Source organism: Myodes glareolus, chromosome 1, assembly GCF_982192425.1.
Source record: "Myodes glareolus chromosome 1, mMyoGla1.1, whole genome shotgun sequence".
NCBI lineage: Eukaryota > Metazoa > Chordata > Mammalia > Rodentia > Cricetidae > Myodes > Myodes glareolus.
The window spans coordinates 85,050,743-85,071,659 of record NC_142026.1 but is presented as its reverse complement, the minus strand read 5'-3'; the positions used below and the strand labels follow the sequence as shown (position 1 = coordinate 85,071,659).

The 20,917-nt window shown below is 46.0% G+C and overlaps 1 protein-coding gene across 2 annotated transcripts in view; it reads left to right on the top strand.

Moving 5' to 3' along the window:
• Prep (prolyl endopeptidase) overlaps nucleotides 1-15,720 on the top strand; it is a 106,193-nt gene extending 90,473 nt beyond the window's left edge. For both annotated transcript variants that reach the window (XM_085691058.2, XM_085691055.2), the window contains exons 11-15: nucleotides 5,083-5,219; nucleotides 7,485-7,579; nucleotides 9,920-10,051; nucleotides 12,353-12,509; nucleotides 14,977-15,720. In XM_085691058.2, the coding sequence (XP_085547184.1) occupies nucleotides 5,083-5,219; nucleotides 7,485-7,579; nucleotides 9,920-10,051; nucleotides 12,353-12,509; nucleotides 14,977-15,271 (816 nt within the window). In that variant the 3' untranslated portion in view covers nucleotides 15,272-15,720. The remainder of the gene's footprint in view (nucleotides 1-5,082; nucleotides 5,220-7,484; nucleotides 7,580-9,919; nucleotides 10,052-12,352; nucleotides 12,510-14,976) is intronic.
• The last annotated feature ends 5,197 nt before the right edge of the window (nucleotides 15,721-20,917 follow it).

The following is a 20,917-nucleotide window of genomic DNA, read 5'->3' as shown; positions in this document are numbered from 1 at the left end:
AACAATTCACAACATGAAACAGGAAAAATCTCATTTTCTCTAGAAACGTATAACCAGGCTTAACTGGGGAGCGGCCACTGAGACAGTGAGCGTAGCACGCACACATTGTCGGCACTTCCTAATGAAAACAGGCTGGTCTATAGGCCACGGCTCTGTGGAGATTCCCGGGAGGAAGTCAGAACCTCCCTTGACGTAAGAATGCCCATCCATCCTTGACACTCCACAGCAGTCTAGCATAGACTCTGCCTGTGAACCTTCTGTTCACAGGTGGCTCTTAAGTTCCATCCCGCCCTCCCAAAGTTGATAAATACGGGAAGGACAGTCCTGGGCCTGGGTGGGTGGGGTGGGGTGCTCAGTCCTGGGCCTGGGTGGATGGGGTACTCAGTCCTGGGCCTGGGTGGGCGGGGTGCTCAATCCTGGGTCTGTGTGAGCTGGGTGCTCAGTCCTGGGTCTGGGTGGGCCAGGTTCTCAGCACTGGGTCTGGGTGGGCTGGGTGCTCAGTATCGGGTCTGGACAAGCTAGGTACTCAGTCCTGGATCTGAGTGTGCTGGGTACTCAGTCCTGGGTCTGGGTGGACTGGGTACATAGTCCTTGGTCTGGGTGAATTGGGTACCCAGTTCTGGGTCTGGGTGGGCTGGTTGATCACAAGAGATACACTCAGCTGCTCACTGAGGACGGGCACTTACGGCAGGTGAGCTTTGCACAGGCTGGCTGTCCTGCAGTGTCAGGGCCCTGGACCTGAAGAGAAGGCCTGCCATTTGTCTCTTTCTTTACAGCAACAAAGGGCAGAGCCCTCTCCTCAAGCTCCTCAGGACTCCAAAATAATTAAATTTTGAAGGGGGAGAAAAACAAAAGGAAAAAGCTTTCTTATTCATGGTTTAACTCTGGATTGCCTTGCCATTGTTTTCTGTTTGCATTATCTTTGATGAAAGCTCATGTGTAAAATAGCTTTCTCGGGATCTAACCATGCTTCCAAATGACATCTGTCCACATAGCCTCTTGGGTGGGACTTAAAATCTACTCAAATAAAAAATGTTTCCATCACAGGCTCGTTGAAAAGTAGATCTGTTGGATGGCCGTTTGCTGTGCCCCTGGTAGGAAGGTGGAGGCAGTGTCCTCAGGCATGTGATAAGCAATTAGTCTAGGTTGACAGGCTTTTCCTGCCTCTCCAGTGGGCACCTGCTAGCTCCACATAAGCTATTGTTCTGTCCATTAAAAATTTCCCCCCAAAAAAGCATCATTGTCCCATTGTAGGGCAATGCCCACAGTGGATATCCTGAAAGAACAGATGCAGAGAAAGGAGAGATGTTTTGAGGTGCCCCTCATTTGTGTATACAGTCTTGCTTCCAGGCTTATGGAAAAGTGGGGAAGGATATAGCCATGAATAGTGGTTGTGTAGATGGGTGAGGGAAAGACCAGAGTCCTCATTGATGACTCTTGAAAGAGCAGGGAGAGTCAGAGACATCCAGGAGGCAGGTGATGGGTAAGCTGTGAGTATGGGTGACACCAGGTAAGGTCGGTCCTGTGAGTCTGGGTGACACCAGGTAAGGTCAGTCCAAAGGAAGCTGAAGGTAAAATTCAGCTTGAATTCGGGTCATACAGACATCATTGTTGGAGACACCTAAGTCTGTTTACTTGCCCCAGAAAGGGAGAAAGTTCAAAGCTTAAGTGGTGATTGGAAGAGGGCAGTGGTGGAGGAGGAAGTGAGGGACAGGTGGGTCAGGTAGAAAGGGAAGAGGGGTGCCAGTGTGGAGTGGTGAGAATGAACGAATGTGAAAGCCTAGGAAGCAGTTACCCTAGATCGACTTGGACGGTGGTTGGGAGGGGTGGGGCAAGGAGACATTTAGGGAAGACACATGAACAGAGATACACGGATTCCCATGGAGCAGGAGCCCCATTGCAGTTTCAGGGCCAGTTAAGCTCATGCGCTGCTAAATTGTGATGAAGCGACTGTCATTCCCTGGTGTCTGGCCCACTGCTGGAGTAAAGGAGCCAATGGATTGAGATGAGAATGAAAGGGTTTCAGGAATTAATGACAGTCACAGGACTGGCCAGGAATCCTAAACTGGGCAAGAAAGAACAAGGAAAGCTGACAGTAAAGAAGGCACAAACGACTGACTGACTTAAGAGCCTTAAAAGTGATAGACTGCCTTGGCAAGTTTCAGAAAATGTATCAGTTCTGAAGGTCTGGGGCTCCGTGCCGCTTGGAACATAAAATGATTCTTCATAGATGCTTAGCCCCAGCCAAAAAGGATGATAAAATCCTCTGGGATCCACTTGATGTAGAGTGTATGGTGTTGTTTGTGAAGGGAGGAATCTGTTGGCTTCTCCTCATCTAGCAAAGTGGCCTCAACAGGAAGCCAGTGTGTGGTGGGAAATGCCTGGAGAACTTACTTACTTAACTTCCTTCCTTCTGTCCATCCATCCTTCTTTCTGCTCTTCCTTTCTTGTGTTTTAGTTTTTATTGTGTTGCTTTACTTGCATGTATGTCTCTGTACCTTGAGCGTGCATGGTGCCCTCAGAGACTAGAAGAGGTTGTCAGGTCCCCTGGAACTGGAGTTACAGAGGGTTGTGAGCTACCAGGTGGGTGCTGGGAATCCACCCAGGTTCTCTGAAAGAGCAGCCAGTGCTTTAACTGCTGAGCCATCTCTCCATCCCTGACTACTTTTAATGACAGTTTCCAAAATGCTTGCATGGTGAAATGTGCTTTAGTTTAGGCTCAGTTATTAGTAGAAGAGGAGCAGTGCATGTATTTTAAGAAAGAAATTGCCTTTTTACAGGGTGTTTGCTTGTCTTTCAACTTTGAAAGTTTAAAATACTGTTATTGTACCATCAGAACCATACCAACTTAAACCATGTTTTAGGGTCTTCACTGAGGACATATGGGGCTTTGTTTGGGCTTTTCATAACACTCTAGAAGTATGCTTTGGTCCTAGAGCCAGGTGAGATTGGGGGTGGCAGGACAGCTCTAGACATTGGCGGTCTCACAGGATGGAGCAGAAAAGGTTATGGGGGAGCTGAAGTGTCATACAGTGGGGAGCGGGGAGCATGTGAGGGTCTGAAGAGAGAGGAACATCTGTCCACCTGCCTGAGTGACAGCCAAGAGCTTCAGGGAGGGGAAGCTGAGCAGGGACTGGGTACAGTTCATGCAGTTGGGCATAGCTGGAGGGAACACCAAGTTTTGCACACCAAGTTTCCATTGTGATGGGGCACAGCTTCTCCTTTGTGCCATAGACACCATTGCTTCTCAGGTGGCTCCTCCTCTCTGTTCCTGAGAAGCAATGTCCCTGCCACACAGCTATGTTCCACTAGTGGCACCCAGCGTAACTCTACACAAACTTTCCCCTCTGATCAATTCAGAATCCGCAGAACATCTCCCAGGATCCTATACTGCCGGATTTAGTCCGTGTCTCAGCAGTGTTTCTTTCAGCAATCAAAAACAAAGTTGTTGTGTTTTTCTTTTTATTTTTATCGACAAGTTTAAAAAAAGAATTGTTCAAAACCAGATGAGTACTTGACACTGCCCTAGTTGCTTCTTATTGCTGTGCTGAAGACACCATGACCAAGAGCGGCTTGGGAGTGGAAGGGTTTATTTGGCCTCCATATTGTTTATCACCAAGGAAGCCAGCATGGGAGCTCAGGACAGAAACTAGGGCTGGCTCAGCCTTTCTCTACCATCCAGGACTAGCTTCCTAGTGGTGGCCTCACCCACAGTGAGCTGGGCCTTCCCACACAATCAGCAATCAGGAAAATAACCTGTAGACTTGCATGTGGACAGTCTGATGGAGGCAGTTTTTTATTTATTTTGTTTGTTTTTTCAGCTGAGGTTCTTCTTTCCAGATGACCCTAACTTCTGTCAAGTTGACCAAAAACAACAACAAAAAATATAGCCAGGATACTACTACCCTGTAACACCTGTCCTGCCCACTCCCCTCTCCCTGCTCCCTCTGTTTCCAAGGACTTTGGGGTAGCTTTCTGGTGCAGAGCTGTACCCTAAAAAGCTTCTGATGTGGTAACTTTAAAATAAAAGAGCATATGTTATCTGTTCTTACCTTCCTAATGCTGCCTTAATACAGTTTCTCCAACCATAAAAGTCTTTCTATGCTACTTCATAACTGTAATTTTGCTACTGTTATGAATTGTGAGATAAATATCTGATATACAACCCCCAAAGGGATTGAGACCCACAGGTTGAGAACTACTGGAAGCTCAATGCCCTCTAGTGTGACCAAGGTCAACAGGATTTTTCCAGCCACCTCTTCCCATTGTCAGCTGGGGTAAAAATACCACGTCTGCTCAAAGAAAAAGCTATTTACGGGATTCTGTTTATCTCTGTCCGTAGCTTATCACTCAGTCTGTAGCTTATCACAGGAGTAGCATTTAGGGTTCCTTATCCTTTCCTTTTAATTCTTTATCCCAAAAGTAATGAATATGAAAATGCTGGCTGAACTTATCCTAGATAGCCCAGATTTAGAAAAGGTTTATGAGGCTTAATTACCAACCCTGAGAAAATGGCTTTGTTTAGCCAAGAATAATAGGATTTCATGATGTCCTTGTCAGCTCACTCAGTTAATCTTTTTTGTTCTCACTAACATTTGTTTAATAGTCGAACATAGAAAAATGAAGACATATTGAGTGTCTTGACCTTTAGAGAGGAAGTTGAACATGAAATTTGTCTTCAAGACAAGAAGTCTCCTGAGACTAAATTGATTGGCAGAGTCTGGCTTTCCAGGGTTGAGGGGTGAGCAGCAAGGACTGAACGCTCATTCTCTCTTGTGGCTCCGTGAAGGCCCTGAGATGGGTGTGATGAACACACGGGGAGACTAAAACTGAGGCTAAGGGAAGGTTGCCAGGCTTGATTCCTCTCCTGGTATCCAATCCACACCTCTGCGCTCACCTGTCTCTGAGAAATGAAAATGTGTCTCGCTGTCCCATGTGCCCTTCGGTAGTACTAGATTTCCCCCATGCTGCTGCACACATTGAACCGAGAATTCAACAACTGTTTCTTTTTTCAACTTTAAAGTCCTGTATGTGTTTTCCACACCATGCTGTAGCTAAGCCTTATGCTTTCCTTTATTGTAGGTTTTCTACCCTAGCAAGGACGGCACCAAGATTCCAATGTTTATAGTGCATAAAAAGGGCATAAAGTTGGATGGCTCACATCCTGCTTTCTTATATGGCTATGGTGGCTTCAACATCTCCATCACACCCAACTACAGGTAAGCACGGGACACTTGACGACCTGTATGTGATCTTCTGCACACAGCAGGGTCTGCTAAGGGCAGGACTTTTATTTAACTTCTTGAATTTTTGCTTAGGAACCATAGGACCTTCACAAGCCCATCATGTTGTTGTTGTTGTTGTTGTTGTTGTTGTTGTTGTTACTTGATGCCCTCAATAGGATAGGTTGTTCCAGAAGTAGCTGTGAAGTCTACAGATGCCTGATTGGAAATGGTTACCATCATTTGAGGTCTGAAGAAGACACTCCTGTCCTCAGGGCATGTCATTGGCTAGCATGTCACTACCTTCTCATCTATTCAGAGGAATGCCTTCATAGCTAATGATTGAATTTTCAAAGCAGAGGCCTAAAATAAATTGTTAATTCTTAGCCATAAACACATTTTATGAGTAGTCTATGGGTCATCCATTTTAAACTGTTCTGTGATTATTTCTCAGATAATGGATGCCTACATCTCTATATGTCCATTGCTATTATTTGTTTAAGTAGTTTGTCAGGTTTTTTTGTTTGTTTGTTTTTGTTTTTTTGTTTTGTTTTGCAACTTCAGGATCCCATTCCTAGTATGAAATAGAATTTGCCTTGAGTATTTTTAATAAAAGGAGTTCGTACATCAAGCAGCAATATGAATAGTGCCTCATTTGAAGTCTGGTTCATGATTGGCCCAGGATCCTTTCCATTTGTGAGGAGACTGGTGGACTAATGATGGCTGGGGCACATTCATTCACACCCATCAGCCAGCTGCCCTAAACCTGACTGCACAAAAGCTCTTGCCTTGCTGTGGACATCCAGTAACTGAAGCTGCTCATGATATTAGATTTAATGAAGCTAAAAGATGGTCCCTGCCCTCAGAATCTTAAATGAGACTGAACTACACTGAGGAGGTGGTTGTTTGCCTTGGTTGGCAGGTTGTATAAAATCATTGTACAGAGCAGTATTCATGGTGTGGGTCCAGTAGAGTGCTGTGGTGGTGCACAGCCTGGATTTAGGCTAAAAGTAGCAGTCTGTCTGCCTGGAACCCTTCTCTGGGCTGCCATCTCCTATCTCAGCCGTATCTCAGTGGTCAGTCGCAGGCCACGTTGATTCTGAGGCAGTTATCTGGAAACTCAAGCTAATCAGTATCTATTAGATTAGCCTAAATATGGCATTGTTTGCCACTCTATATAGCATTTCCAGTGAGAATGCTGTTTACGTCAGGAATGGTGACACATGGTTCCTCCAGGGATAACAGGACACGTGCACACTGTTCCACATCCCCTTCACCCCGGTGGTCCCTGAGTGGGTCTGCTGTGTCTAAAGCTAGCAGTCTCTCCATTTGTACAGTGAGTTCTTTTTAGACCTCTAGGCTAGGAATCAAGAGAGACTCCCCAGGCCATTTCGTGCCTGTAGTGGATGTCATAGTTTCAAGAGAGAAACTGTTCGAGGTGCCTGAAAATGTAAAGGACCAAATCATTAAGTCATTTTGGCAAATTGGTCACGATTAGTCTAATTGTATCTACCTCACTCCGACTCCCTTTCATCTCCTCAGGGGCCCCTCCTTCACCCCTCACAAAAGGAAGAAGGAGAACATCAGAAATAGTGTTTAAAGCAAAATACTTTTAACAGAAAGATATCACTGTACACCATTAGGGTCAGAGTAAAAAAGAAAAAAGAAACAAACCCAGGGTTTCAAAAGAGATTGAGTATTTTTTTTTTCTGGACACTCTGTGCTATAGTGTCTTATTTCTAGAACATTCAGCCTCGAGGCTTGTTCCTCTCCCATTCTGTATGATGTCCATTCTTGCACATCCACTATTGTCTAATTGCCATCTAAATTTCCTAAGATGTGCAGTTAAAGTCCTCAAGGGGAGCTTGCTTTATCCAATGTTGAGCAGTTTAGACATGGTAGTCTGCTGTCGGGAGGGGCTGGGAGTCGCCTGGCCCATGTTTGCCATGGTAGTCAGTGTGAAATGGGGTCTCTGATTGTTTCTGTGTAATGTCTGCACTGTGACTCTCACAGTGGATCATTTGCCAGTGCAGAAGAGTGAAAGGTACTGTTAATGAACATGTGTGAGCTTTGCAAGCAAGTAGTAATCAGAAGTTACATGATTTCCACTTTAATCAAGTAATATAAAATTATTTGACCTCTATTTGGGTGCTGTCCTGCATGGAGAGTTCTTAGGATACAATTTTACTTTGAGGTGGAGGGAAGAGTCTTGGGGCTTGTTGGCAGTTGCTGAAAGATTAAACTGTCTTCACTGTTCCTCAGCGTGTCCAGGCTCATTTTTGTGAGACACATGGGCGGCGTCCTCGCAGTGGCTAACATCAGAGGCGGTGGTGAATACGGAGAGACGTGGCACAAAGGTGGGGTGTTTTCTCTGCAGAGCCGAGTCTGACCTGACTAGGTCATGCTGATCTTCCTGTTGGAAAGAGCTGGGGTAGAGAGAACCGAGAGCTTCTTGGCAGAATGAGAGCCCTTTTCCGACACATTGCACAAACCGTTCCCCCAGTAAAAACAGCTCTCTTCATATGTTGTTTTCCTTGGTAGCCTCGGATAATGAAGCACAATTTTTCAGACATAGTCCTCATAAAACATAATGGAATTTTTGTTTTTCAGCAACACCTGAGGTGGTTTGGGAGATTGTGGGGGCTTCTGGTGTCTAGTTCGCCTCCTGAAGGCCTTGCTTTTTCAGTTTGGCATCATCTGGCTATCAGAAGAGGTCATAAAGCAGGCCATTTCTGCTCGGAGGAAGAAACAGCCCTGTGACATGACTGCTTTCCTGTATGGCTACCAGCATGTCCTAGCATTGTGCTGGGAAGGCCGAGTAGCCTTTAGACACCAGAATTTAGCTCCTTTTCTTCTCTGCTTTTTCTGTATCTGTTTCCTGGCCCCGTGGAGCTCATGGACCAGTCCAGCTTCATTCCCTAGAGGCTGGGATTGTTACTGATGGTCATTTGTTTAAATCCCTGCCCCTTCCTTCCCTCTGGAGCCTCTCACATCTTGTCCAGACTCTGTGCAACCAGAATTGTTCTTCACTCACTGTGATCTGTTTCCTTATGGTGGAGAACAAAGACAACTCTCCGTCCAGCCTCACACTTCCCAAACTCTGCCAGCATTTACAATACGGTGTCATCAGCACCAACCGACAGGCATCTTCTTTCACTGCAGGAACATCTGAGAGCTTTCTTCTCCGCTCTCCAAGGCCTGGTTCCCCACATCAGTTCAGCAACAAGAGTGAACCTATAAAATGATGGTTCTATGTGCCTAGTAGGTCGTGAAATGCTGCAGGGGCCAAGGCCTGACCCTGGAGCCAGCACATCCTCCTAGACTCCCTGACAGCATCACAGCATGACTGGTTACTCCTGCCATACCCAGTTGTCACTGGATTTGACACAACAGAGGAGTGACTGTGTGATTTTTTGACTTGAGAGTAGGTGGATCTCAGTTACACTGAATACATACCATGGTATGAAAAGATGGTTGAAAGAATGAAAAGAAAATGTATGCACAGCATAAATTTGACCTACATCTCAAAGTCAAAGGCCCTTTCACGCACCTAATTTTGTGTGTCATTATTCATATACACACATCCTAACCACAGACTGTGATCCTGAAGCCAGCTCCAGCTCCCAGATTTTCCCTCTGGGAGAATGGACCCTGTGGTCTAAAAGACAGGATGTGCTCGCCCTGGTTTGCTTCTACAGGCGTTCATTAATTAGCCCAACCGTTGTCCAGAGCCTTGGGAGTGGACAAGTTGGAGCTTGACTACAGCCAGATTACTTTCTGACTGCTTCAAAAAGCTAATGAAAGGACCAGAAGGGGACCTTTTCCAGTTATAGCCTGGTATGCAGAACACTGATGTGTCTAATTCTCATTCTGCTCATTGAGCTTAAAATGTAATGCACTTTTAAAAATAGACATATACACCAAATGGTATTGTTCCTGGAAACTAAGTAATCCTAGCTGTTCTAATTCACCGGTAATTGCTTATTAAAATCTTAATAGCATTTGTTTTGATGTGAAAAAATTCTTTCTGTAGCACTGCTTCATGTTTAATTGAATTTCTGCACAAGTGGTTAATCTTGAATATCTAATTAGATCTGGGTCTGCTCTTTGTTCATTCCGAGGCAGTTGCTTCAGACATCTTTGAGGCCTTCACCTGTACCTTCCCTCTGAGGACTCTCTTTGGTTTCGTACATAGGAAAGGTGATAGGTGATGATGTGCCATGGTCCCTGGGAAGGCATGTGACAGTCAGGTGTCCCCATTGTGCTCTGCTGCTGCACCCCCAGTCTCAGCTTTCCCTTTAAATTAGCGGCTGAGCACAACACTGCAGAGGGAGGGTGGCTCTCCAGGGCAGGAAGCAGGTACGGCCCTGGTGGTGTGTGCTAGGTGGGCATGGGCCTTCTTGGTCCGTTTCTCATCCAGCTTCTTTTTGATGGCCTCTTTCACCGAGCAGATCCTATTTTGCTCTTTGAGGCTCTTGCCTTATCAGTTGTATAGTTTGTTAATAACATACAAATTCACTATATGGGCCTGCAATGTGGAAATGCTGAGATTTCCATAGTCTATAAAATTTAAATTGAGTCATCTCTATCAATGTGGCTTATGTAGTCATTGTTGACATCGGTCAGCAGTGGAAAGCTCCAAATAGCTCAGACTTGCTTTTTGTGCTGTTTTTTAATTGCAGTCTCTCACTTTACAGGTGGTATCCTGGCCAACAAACAAAACTGTTTTGATGACTTTCAGTGTGCTGCCGAGTATCTCATTAAAGAAGGCTACACGTCCTCCAAGAGGCTTACCATCAACGGAGGCTCCAATGGAGGCCTCTTAGTGGGTGAGAGCTGCGTTTTTTCTTTCAGTCACGAGCTACCTCTCTTAGGACTTTCCCCTAGCTCCATTTTCCCGGAGGCTCACAGATGGGAGTGGTGCAGAGACTGCAGAACTCAGTTGCATTTGAGCATCGCCTGCCCTGACTGCTCTACTCTCTACGGGCTAACGCCACAGTGTGGCAGCCCTCAGCTGAACCTGATATCCCTTGATGGTGCCACTCAGGCCTAGTAAGATGTGAGCCTCGTGACCTATGCTGTGTGAAGCTAAATGCCGTGAACATAGAGAGGGGTACACATGAGGAACCCGTACTTTAGTAGTAATGCAGAAGTGGAGGGAGTGGTTGGTGTGAATACTGGCACTTGCTGAGCACCTTGCGAGGCAGATGTGCTGTCCACATCTAAGGAACACTGAGGATTAGATAGCCCTCTCCTGTCACGTCACAGGAAATAGCCTGGCACGTTTCTAAGTTGGTGGTTAGTGAAATTTTACTCTTTGTTCCCTCGGTAGCACTTGGCATACTCATGAACATGAGCCCAGGGTTTGAGGTGTTTAATGTTGTTACATGTGCAGGCGGCACAGTACATGACCGTTTTCCGCCCACTATTTTTGGGCGTTGAGGGTTGAATGTTCATTTATCTTTGAAACATCTGGAGCATGTGCACACATGAATTTTTGTAGTTCCGCTTTCCCCAATAGAGCACGGTCTTTAGCCAAATGTTTCATAGCTGGTGATAGTAAAGTGATACCTGACATGCGTGACCTGCGTAAATCCCAAGCCCTGCTAAAGAAGTGCACAGCTGGCTCATGAATATCAGACTATAGTTGTGCAGAATAATTTGCTTAAATTTGGCACGGGTGAGGCTGAGAGAGGTGGCTCGGCTCTTCAGAACACTTCCTGATCTTCTAGAAGGCCCAAGTTGGATTCTTAGGACTCACATGGGGCAACTCACAAATTTTCTTAGTTGTCAAGAGATGCCAAGCATGTCTTTAGGTGTCAGGCATAGATGGGTGAGCAAGACAGATGTCACTATCTTCCTGGAGCTTTGCTTCTGTTCAGATGAGTCAAACACAAACCAAGGCCTGCAGGCTAACACAGACTATTTAGGTGAGAGGTGCTGGAGGCTCATGTCCTCATGGATTCAGGTAGGTGTCCCAAAGCCAACCCAGAAAGGACAGACTTGGAATGCAGCCTGAGTTCTCTCTCTGCTCTGGGAAGCAGGAAGCTTTGGGAGTCTTGAACCGATGGGGAGAAGGTAAGGGCCGAGAAACTGAGCAGATGAGAGACCTCACTGGCTTGGACCACACTGTGGCTCTGGAAGATAGGTAGTTAGAGTCTGAATAGATTCTGAGCTACAAATCAGAGGGCCCACAGAACTACAGGTGAGTCCACGCTTAGCGGGAAAGACCATTGTAAAGGCCGTGTGATCTGTGTCGCACTCTACAGGTTCACCACTAACTCTGCTGCGGTTTTGCTTTGTCCCTCTTAAGCCAAGTCCTTTGAGAAATCCACAAAGACAGAGCCGCAGCAAGGTGATGGGATGCTCGTTCTGGGCATGCACATTCCTAACCCTCCAAGAGGATCTGGCTTCAAAGGGAATGGCTCAGACTTCTGTGCTATTTATTGCATGTGATCTAATTAGAATAGGGTGTGAACTCTGGATTTTACCAGAGGCAGGAATAGTCTAGATCTTTTGACTGACCCCTAGTCATGTGGCCTTCGTGGGCTTCCAACCAGCCTCACTGGCTGCTGTTTAGGGCACCTGCTCCACTTCGTGGCATCCGACCTTCTTTAGCAACAGTGATTGCTGTGATTTGTTAACGGCTCACTCAGGTCTCTTCCCAGTACATTTGGTTTTATTACTTAGAAATCGTCTATTTTATTACTTGGCAAATATTCCGTAGATTTTCTGCTACAAAGCAACAACAAAACATCTGAAAACAGGATAGACTGTACCAGCGTTGGTTAGAGCTGCATTTCAGCCCCTCTTCTGCGCTGAACTGTCCTGAGATCTGAACAAGTCCTTCCCATCCCCATCACCCGGGAAAGTAACTTGGCTCGGAGAAACGCCAACCAGTAACGTAGCAGGTCATCTCCCACTGTGTTTCTGGGGAGTAAATGCTCCATTACTGGGAAGACCCCGCCTTCTCCCTTGGGCTGCTTGGAGATTCATGCCTGAATCATTTATGAAAACTTCTGCCTGTGTTCTAGGGATGAAACAACCAGCGTCCTGAAGATATGAAGCACTGGGTTCATCTAGATGTTTAATTATAAACATCTTCCCTCTTTTTCTCTCTTGGTTTTTAGCTGTTTGTGCAAATCAACGTCCAGACCTCTTCGGCTGTGTTATTGCCCAGGTTGGAGTGATGGACATGTTGAAGTTCCACAAGTTTACCATTGGTCATGCCTGGACCACTGATTATGGGTGCTCAGACAGCAAGCAACACTTCGAATGGCTTCTCAAGTATGTTTTCCTTAATGTTTGCCTATGCTATTCAAAATCTACTATCTTAATCGTGACCATTGTCAACAGGATTAGCATTTGGTGTTTTGACTGCATGTAATTTACTGCAGCGTCACGGAGATGACGGCGCCCTCTTGTCTTCCTGAGTTTTGTCTGTCTGCGGTGTTGGGGATTGAGTCCAGGACCTTGCACATAGTAGAGAAGCGTTCTACTGCTGAGTCACAGCCAAACCCCCAGATTTACTGTTTTCCATAAAGATGGCTATTTAAGATTCCTGTCAAACACTAATATAGGTTGTACTATGAAGAAGGGATTTTTCAGGTGGCAAAAGGGTCCTCTGGAACCTGAGATTCACTGTGACTCATAGCAATGAAGAAATGGAGTCCTCAGCCCCGTAGCTGTGTGAGACTGAGTTCTGCTCAGAAGAAATAGAAGAATGGTGGCTGTCATTCTCTCCCAGTGTTCCCAGGAGAAGTGCTGACCGCTCACAGCTCGCCTGCTCTGAGACACTGGGAGCAGAGAGCCGAGCCGAGCAGTCCATGGTGCTGATGGCGGAAGAGGGGCCTGAGTCTCCTGTTCTGTGCCAGGAGCCTTTGTTACTGGAGTTCAGATAGAATGGTCTACAACTATATCAGTAGAGACATTGCCTTTCTTAGGAACGTAGAACACAGTTAAACCATTTTTATGCTCGAATATTTGTACCCACAAATATTTGGAATTAGAGGCATTGGTTTATACATTTCCTTTACTCATGACCCTCGGCAGCTCTGAGGACAGCGGTGAGGAAATGAGACATTTCCCTTCTCTCTGGCTCTTCACGGCCCACGCGGGACATTTGCAGATCACTTAGCAGCTGTGGTTAGGAATTCCCTCAGGCTGTACAAGAAACTCGTTTCTCATCGCAGTCTTCTCGGAAAAATCATAAATTCTGATTCAAAACATTTTTTAATTTGTCATGCTTTGTTTTTTGTAACTAACTTCCCTCCTTAGAACTTCATCTGACGTGTCTAATTAAATGCTTTGAAACTGCTGCACTTCATCCTCAAAGAGAAGAAAGCTACATGGATACTGTGGTTACTCACTGCTGTTCATGGTGTAACTGTGTCCAGAGAAGTCATAATTCAGATGAAGTAGAAATGAGGACCTAGAGGCTCAAGACCTTTAAAATGATGAACTCTGAATTGTGTATCAAAGATGTCAAAGTGCTCCACAGCACCAGATGGCGGCACATGCCTTTAATCCCAGCACTCAGGAGGCAGAGGCAGGGGGATCTCTGTGAGCTCAAGGCCAGCCTGGTCTACGAGGAGAGCTAGTTTCAGGACAGGCTCCAAAGCTACAGAGAAACCCTGTCTCCAAAAAAAAAAAAAAAAAAAAAAAAAGAAAGATACTCCACAGCATCTGATGTTTCCTAAATAGTTTTAAAAAGGAAGTTTCTAGAAGAATTTATGGCACTCCTGCTTAACAATTTCAGTGTTCTGATGTTGCTCATTCAAGACTGAACCTTCCTTTTCCCTGCAGCTAGTGAGTGAGCACACAGCTCAGCCCTGCACATCAGCTAGAGAGGGTCATGCAGGGGCTCCGGTAGCTTAACGGGAATTGTTCACCCACAAAAGTTATTTGAATTTTAATAGGCAGGGTTTCCACGCTATGCAGAGAGCTAACGCTTATGCAGGGGTTGGTTAGATGGACCCACTGCCTTCCAACACCTTACAGCCTCAGGCTTCTTGACTTCATGTGATAAGCTAAGCAGAATTTATGCTGTTTCCAGCATAAATTTACACTTTCAGTCTGTTCTGAAACAAATTATTATATCCATTAGTGTAAAACTGTGAAAACTGAGCATTAATAATGGGTAAAAATGTAAAGAAAGGATACCTAGATGTTCCTTTCATTAAACTGTTAGCAAGCATCCTATAACTCAACTCTGTTTCTTTCTTAAAGCCCTTCTTAATGAACTCACCAGTTCACCTTACCTTCTGCTTTAGAAGTGTCTTCTACTACTTTTTCTCCATTGGCCAAACCTTGGGGCTAGGTCTTCTCAGTGTACAGGTTAGCAGCCAGTCCCAGAGAATAGGTGTGTCCTTCCTAAAGCAGCAGCCTTTCCCTGGGGTACAAGCGTTAGATCCGCTAAAGAACAGACACATGGCAGGTGCCAGGTCCTTCTGCCAAGAGATAAACAACACAGAGATGGTAAACTCGAAACAGTTCCATTATTTCACCAGCCCCATGACTTCCTTTCTTATTCAGCCTTCAAGGTTAGAGCTAAATAAATTGACCCAGCTCCCCAATTTTCAGTAGCCATTGACAATCCTGGCCTAAATGGTGGCCCTCATGTGCTGTTAGCTCCAGCCCTCCTCGGCAGTGGTCAGGCTGGTGAAGCACGTGAATCCTGGTGCAGCGCTGTCCTTTTGTCTGTGGTAACTCTGCTCTTGGTGTCCAACCTCACGGAAGTTCCTCTGCCTTGCAGATACTCACCACTGCATAACGTGAAGCTTCCGGAGGCGGATGACACCCAGTACCCTTCCATGCTTCTCCTCACGGCTGACCACGATGACCGGGTGGTCCCGCTGCACTCCCTGAAGTTCATCGCCACGCTCCAATACATTGTGGGCCGCAGCCGGAAGCAGAGCAACCCCTTGCTGATCCACGTGGACACCAAGGCTGGCCACGGGGCCGGGAAACCCACCGCCAAAGTGATAGAAGAAGTTTCCGATATGTTTGCATTCATAGCGCGGTGCCTAAACATCGAGTGGATTCAGTAGATGGGATTTCCGCCTCCTCCCAACAGCCACAGAAAACCTCAAGGGCTTTCTCACCATCCTGACCAAGAAACCACTGGGCAGAATGCTGCCCGCGTGAGCACTGTGCCTCTGCTCACAGACAGCAACTGAGCAGAATGCCATGGGGGTTTTATCTTTTCTAGGCTTCTCCTTTATAGCAAGCCCTTGATGCTTTGTTTCTTTCAGTTTTTTTCCCACTTGATCAAGGCACATATTTTAAAAGGGGGGAGAAGGGGGCATGTTTGGATAAGAAACTAAATGGTGATGCACATGATGTGAATATTTGACCCCTGGATTGAGTAAGGGTCATAGTTGGGCATACTCATATATAATAATGAAGTTGCTTCTCTAACCATAACATATATCCTTAAATAAATGGGAGACCTTGAGGGAGACTCCACTGCAATACTAATAAATGCTATTTAAGAGTGGAGGCTTTAGTTTTGGTTCCTTTGCAATGAGAGGCAGCCCTCAGGATGCGGATGACTATCACAACGAAGACTAACCCTCCTTATGCTGTAGGTTAGTTTCCAAACGATTAGCATATTAGTACCACCCAAAAGAGGCTGACCATCCACCTCATCTCACTTCAAGGGATGCAGCTAAGGGAGATGGCTCACCATCTCCGCTGTTACTACTCAGGTAAAGAGCTGATTGAGATTTTTCATTTTGGTTGCTTCTATTTTTAAAAACCTCTGAACTGGGGTTCGGTAGATGGCTCTGAAGGCAAGGCGCTCGCTGTGCAAGCCCAAGGACCTGCTGAGTTTGAGTAACAGCACCTATGTAAAATGCTGGGCAAGACTCCGTGTGCCTGTAACCCCAGCGGTGGGGGCAGCAGTAGGCCGATCTTTAACATCCAGTGGCCATCCAAGTTAGCCAAAATGGTGAGCTTCTGGTTTATTGAGAGATGGTATGGTGCCAGAGAAAGACAGAAAGTACAGTGGTCATCCTCAGGCCTCCGAGTGCACGTGCCTAGATGGGCACACCCACACACTTACATGCTTGTACCACACGCAAAAACTGCATAAACACACCCCCCCAAAAAAAAAACCTGAACTGGAGAAATTAAGATCATTCACTGATTTGTCCGTGTGTTGACTTGGTTACAGAGTATTTGTGGAAATCAAACTACACAAGTAAATGCCCAGATAGAGTCATCTACCCAGGCTCCCCTACACGGGAGCCTGCAATATTTCCCAGCCCCTGCACCCTCCCTCTGCCCTGCCCCGCTCTGGTAATTTCTGAGGGAACAATGAAGATTCCTCAAACTTAGGCTTTGAGAAGAATATTCTGGGTGTATTTAAATACTGTTCCTTGTCCCTCAGTTGGAAAATGCCAATCTGGTGTATAAGAAAGAGGGTCTTTGTGTCACTTTACCAGATGTGATTAAAAGAGATATCTTAACTTTACACAAAGTTACTCACAATGCGACTCGTCCCAGTGACTGCGTCCAATCACAAAGCACATTATATGCCCTTTAAGCAGTGTTGCTCTTCGAAATCATTAGATAAGCATTTTCCTTCATGCCTGCTAATACACACCAAACACAACTCAAAAGTGGGATGAGGTTTTTCTCTGTTCTGGAACCATTGCTGTCTTCTAATCCTTACATGAGTACCATGACATGGAGTGCAGCTGGCACTGAACGTCAGACTCTGTGACCCTTCTGGAGGAAACCCATGCCACCACCTGCAGGCCACGCTGAGACCAGAAGCAGCAGCGTTCATCTAGAGAGATGCTAGCTAGTCGGCAGTGTGACCTCTGGCCAGCAAGACAGAGAGAAGGAATACTTCTGCCGAGGGAAGCCAAGGGCTGCCTCTGCAGGCTACTGAGTTGTCTGAGGGAGGTAGCTGAGCTATCCCCACACAAGGTGCCTTCCAGCTCCCGCAGAATCCAGCAGGACCTCCCCACTGATGTCTCCTGGACAGCTGAGAGTGGAAGTGTGGTGCATGGTACCTGTCGCAGTGTCGGAGGCCTGTGTTCAAAGCCCAGCTCTCGCTGGTTGCTGGCAGTGATGGAAGATAAACAAAGCAATACGTCTCCAAGTGTTCATATCTGCTTTAGATTGGCGCTGCTCCCCACACACTGAAGATTACCTTTTTCTTTTTTTCCTTTTTTTTTTTTTTTTCTTTTTGAGACAAGCTTTTTCTGTAGCTTTGGTGCCTGTCCTGGAACTAGCTCTTGTAGACCAGGCTGGCCTCGAACTCACAGAGATCCGCCTGCCTCTGCCTCCCTAGTGCTGGGATTAAAGGTGTGCGCCACTACCACCACCCGGCAAGATTGCCTTTTTTATCGTCTTAAGCTTTATGCATAGTAGATAGAGTGGAGAGATGGCTCAGTGGGTAAAAGCACGCATCACCAAGCCTGGCAACTAGAGGTCAACCCCTGGGGTCCAGTGATGGAAGGAGAGAGCTGACACCTGCAGCTTGTCCTCTGGCTTATACATGCACACATAGACATAAGTAAACATCCAAACAGTTTTAAAGAGGAACCGGGATTAGGACTGGAGGGCAGGTCTTTCCAGAACTTACTCATTGCCACCTTTCTCTGTCCATGTTCTGCCTTCTCCTGTCTTACATTGCCTGTGGCGTGTGTGTGTGTGTGTGTGATCTGGAGCCTTGTTGAGCCTGCTTAGCATCTTACCCTTAGTAAGATTGATGACATTTACTGTGTTCCTACATGAACTATTGTGAAGCCCTGCAATTCAGTCATTAGGCAGCTACACCCAAATAGTGGTACTGATTGGAAAAGGAAGCTGACAACAGTCTCCACTGTCTGGTGACAGCTTTAGCAACCGTGGGGAGCTTTCCAGGGAAGACCACACAGTGATTCTCAGAACAGGGTGCAAACATCCAAAGGTGAGTTAATGATGGGCTAGAAAGCAGGGGGCGAGGGGAGGGGGGCTAGAAAGACCCCATGAAAACATCGTCCGGGAGTTCAGTCAAGTGAGGACCAAGGCTGGCGGAACAGGGCCATTTCCAGAGTCTATACACATAGAAAGTTCTTCCCGCATCAAGTGGATCCTCCCTTGTTTCAGAACAGTGTTTTAGAAGTTCCCCCTGCCCTGCTCTGCACTAACCACCATGTGTTTTGAGTGTCCCCATGTAGCCCGATGATGCCTGCGCTACACCCTATGTCATTAATTTAGGAAAGACCCAAGGTTTCCCAACCAGGAAATACACAGAGCCATAAACCTAGCAGTAGGGCCTTAGAGACTGCTATGATTGGGGTGCTTCCCCTTAAAACTTAAATATTGAAACCTCAGCTTTCAAGGTGGTAGAATTGGGCGAAGCCTCTGGGTAGTTGGGAACTGGTGCCTTTCTGAAAGTCAGTCTCCTCCACCCTGTGTGGACACAGCAGCAAAGGAGCCGTTTGTGGACTAGGAAGGTGGCCCTTTTGACAGACTGCTTGTCATCCCCTTGATCTTGGACTTCTGAACCTACAGAGCTGTCATTTCTGTGTGTGATGTTTCGTTACAACATCCCAAAACAGATGAAGACACTTGCCTTCTCTCTGTTAAAAAGTCACTACACTGGGGCTGGAGAGATGGCTCAGCAGTTAAGACCACTGACTACTCTTCTAGAGGACCCAGGTGCAATTCCCAGCACCCACATGGCAGCTCACAACTGTCTGTAACTCTAATTCCAGGGAATCTGCCACCCTTACACAGGCAAAATATCAGTGCACATAAAAATAAGTTTTTTTGGTTTTTTTTTAAGAAAACAAACTTACCTTTTTGTTTTACATACCAATCCTAGTTTCCACTCACTCCTCTCCTCCCATCCCCTTCACTTACCCCTCTCCCACCTCCCACCCACTCCTCAGAGAGGAAAATGCACATTGCTTTGGGGAAGGGGCAAGACACTCCCTATTATATCTAGACTGAGAAAGGCGTCCATCCAAAGAGAATAGGTTCTAAAAAAGCTAGTATAAGCAGTAGGGGTAAATCCTGGTGCCACTGCTAGTGGCCCCACAGTCTGCCTCAGCCATACAACTGTCACCCATATTCAGATGTTCTAGTTTAGATCTATGCTGTTTCCTTCCCTGTCCAGCTGGAGTTGGTGAGCTCCCATTAACTCAGGTAAATTGTTTCTGTGGGTGGACCCATCATGGTCTTGACCTGTTTGCTCATATTCTCACTCCTCCCACTCTTCAACTGGACTTTGGGAACTTAGTCTAGTACTCTAATGCAGGTCTCTGTCTCTGCTTCCATCAGTTGCTGGATGAAGGTTCTATGGTGACATTTAAGATAATCATCAATCTGACTAAAGGGCAAAACCAGTTTGGGCAACCTGTCCACTATTGCTTAGGGTCAGGATGATTTTCTCTAGTTCCAACCATTTGTATGCAAATTTCAAGATGCCATTGTTTTTGAAATGAGTAGTACTCCATTGTGTAAATGTGCCACACCTTCTCCATCCATTTTTCTGTGAGGGGTATCTAGGTTGTTTCCAGGTTCTGACTATTACAAATAATGCTGCTATGAACATAGTTGAACAAATATCCTTGTAGTATAGTTGAGCATCTTTTGGGTATATGCCCAAGAGTGGTATTGCTGGGTCCTGAGGTAGGTTGATTCACAATTTTCTGAGAAACTGCCAAACTGTTTGTCAGAGTGGTTGTACAAGTTTATATTCCCACCAGCAATGGAGGAGTGTTCCCCTTACTCCACATCCTCCCCAGCATAAGCTATCATTGGTGGTTTTGATCTTAGCCATTCTGACTGTTATAAGATGATATCTCAGAGTTGTTTTGATTTGTATTTCCATGATGGCTAAGGATGTTGAACATTTCCTTAAGTGTCTTTTGGACATTTGAGATTCTTCTGTTGAGAATTCTGTTTAGATCCGTACCCCATTTTTTAATTGGGTTATTTGGAATTTTGATGTCTAATTTTTTGAGTTCTTTATATATTTTGGAGATCGGTCCTCTGTCTGATGTGGGGTTGATGAATATCTTTTCCCGTTCTCTAGATTTCCTTTTTGTCTTATTGACTGTGTCCTCTGCTTTACAGATGCTTCTCGGTTTCAGGACATCCCATTTATTTATTGTTGCTCTCAGTGTCTGTGCTACTGGTGTTATGTTTAGGAAGTAGTTTTATTTAGGAAGTGGTAAAAAAAAGAACCCAATATACAAGAAATTCAGTTTCAGGACCCAAGAGCTTTGAATAGGCAAGTAGGACAGATGTGCAGCCCATGACAAGAAATGCGATTTCATTCGATGTAATGAGGCTGATTTCAACAAATTCCTGGGCAGAATGAGGGGACAGACTGAGCAATAGTGTGAGGGCAGGAGCCAAGGAAGAGCTGGAGGCAGGAAACAACCAAGCCCCCAAAGGAGAACAAGGCAGAGTTGGGGGATAGGCCAGAAAGAGTAGAATGAACCCAGGAGAAGCCACTGGGGTGGAACTCAGAAGTGACCCCAGAGGAGCCTAAATGAAGCAAGAAGGCCACATGAATCAGATGGTCCTAACTCCTTGAAGGGGGTTTGGGGCTAAGAGAGCAGGAGCCCACAAATAACTGGGATGCCACACCATAGGAGAACCTCAAAGACATGCTAAGCAAAGAAGCCAGGCTCCAACAACCATGGGGCATACGTTCCATTTAGGTGAAATTGCAGTTCATAAGG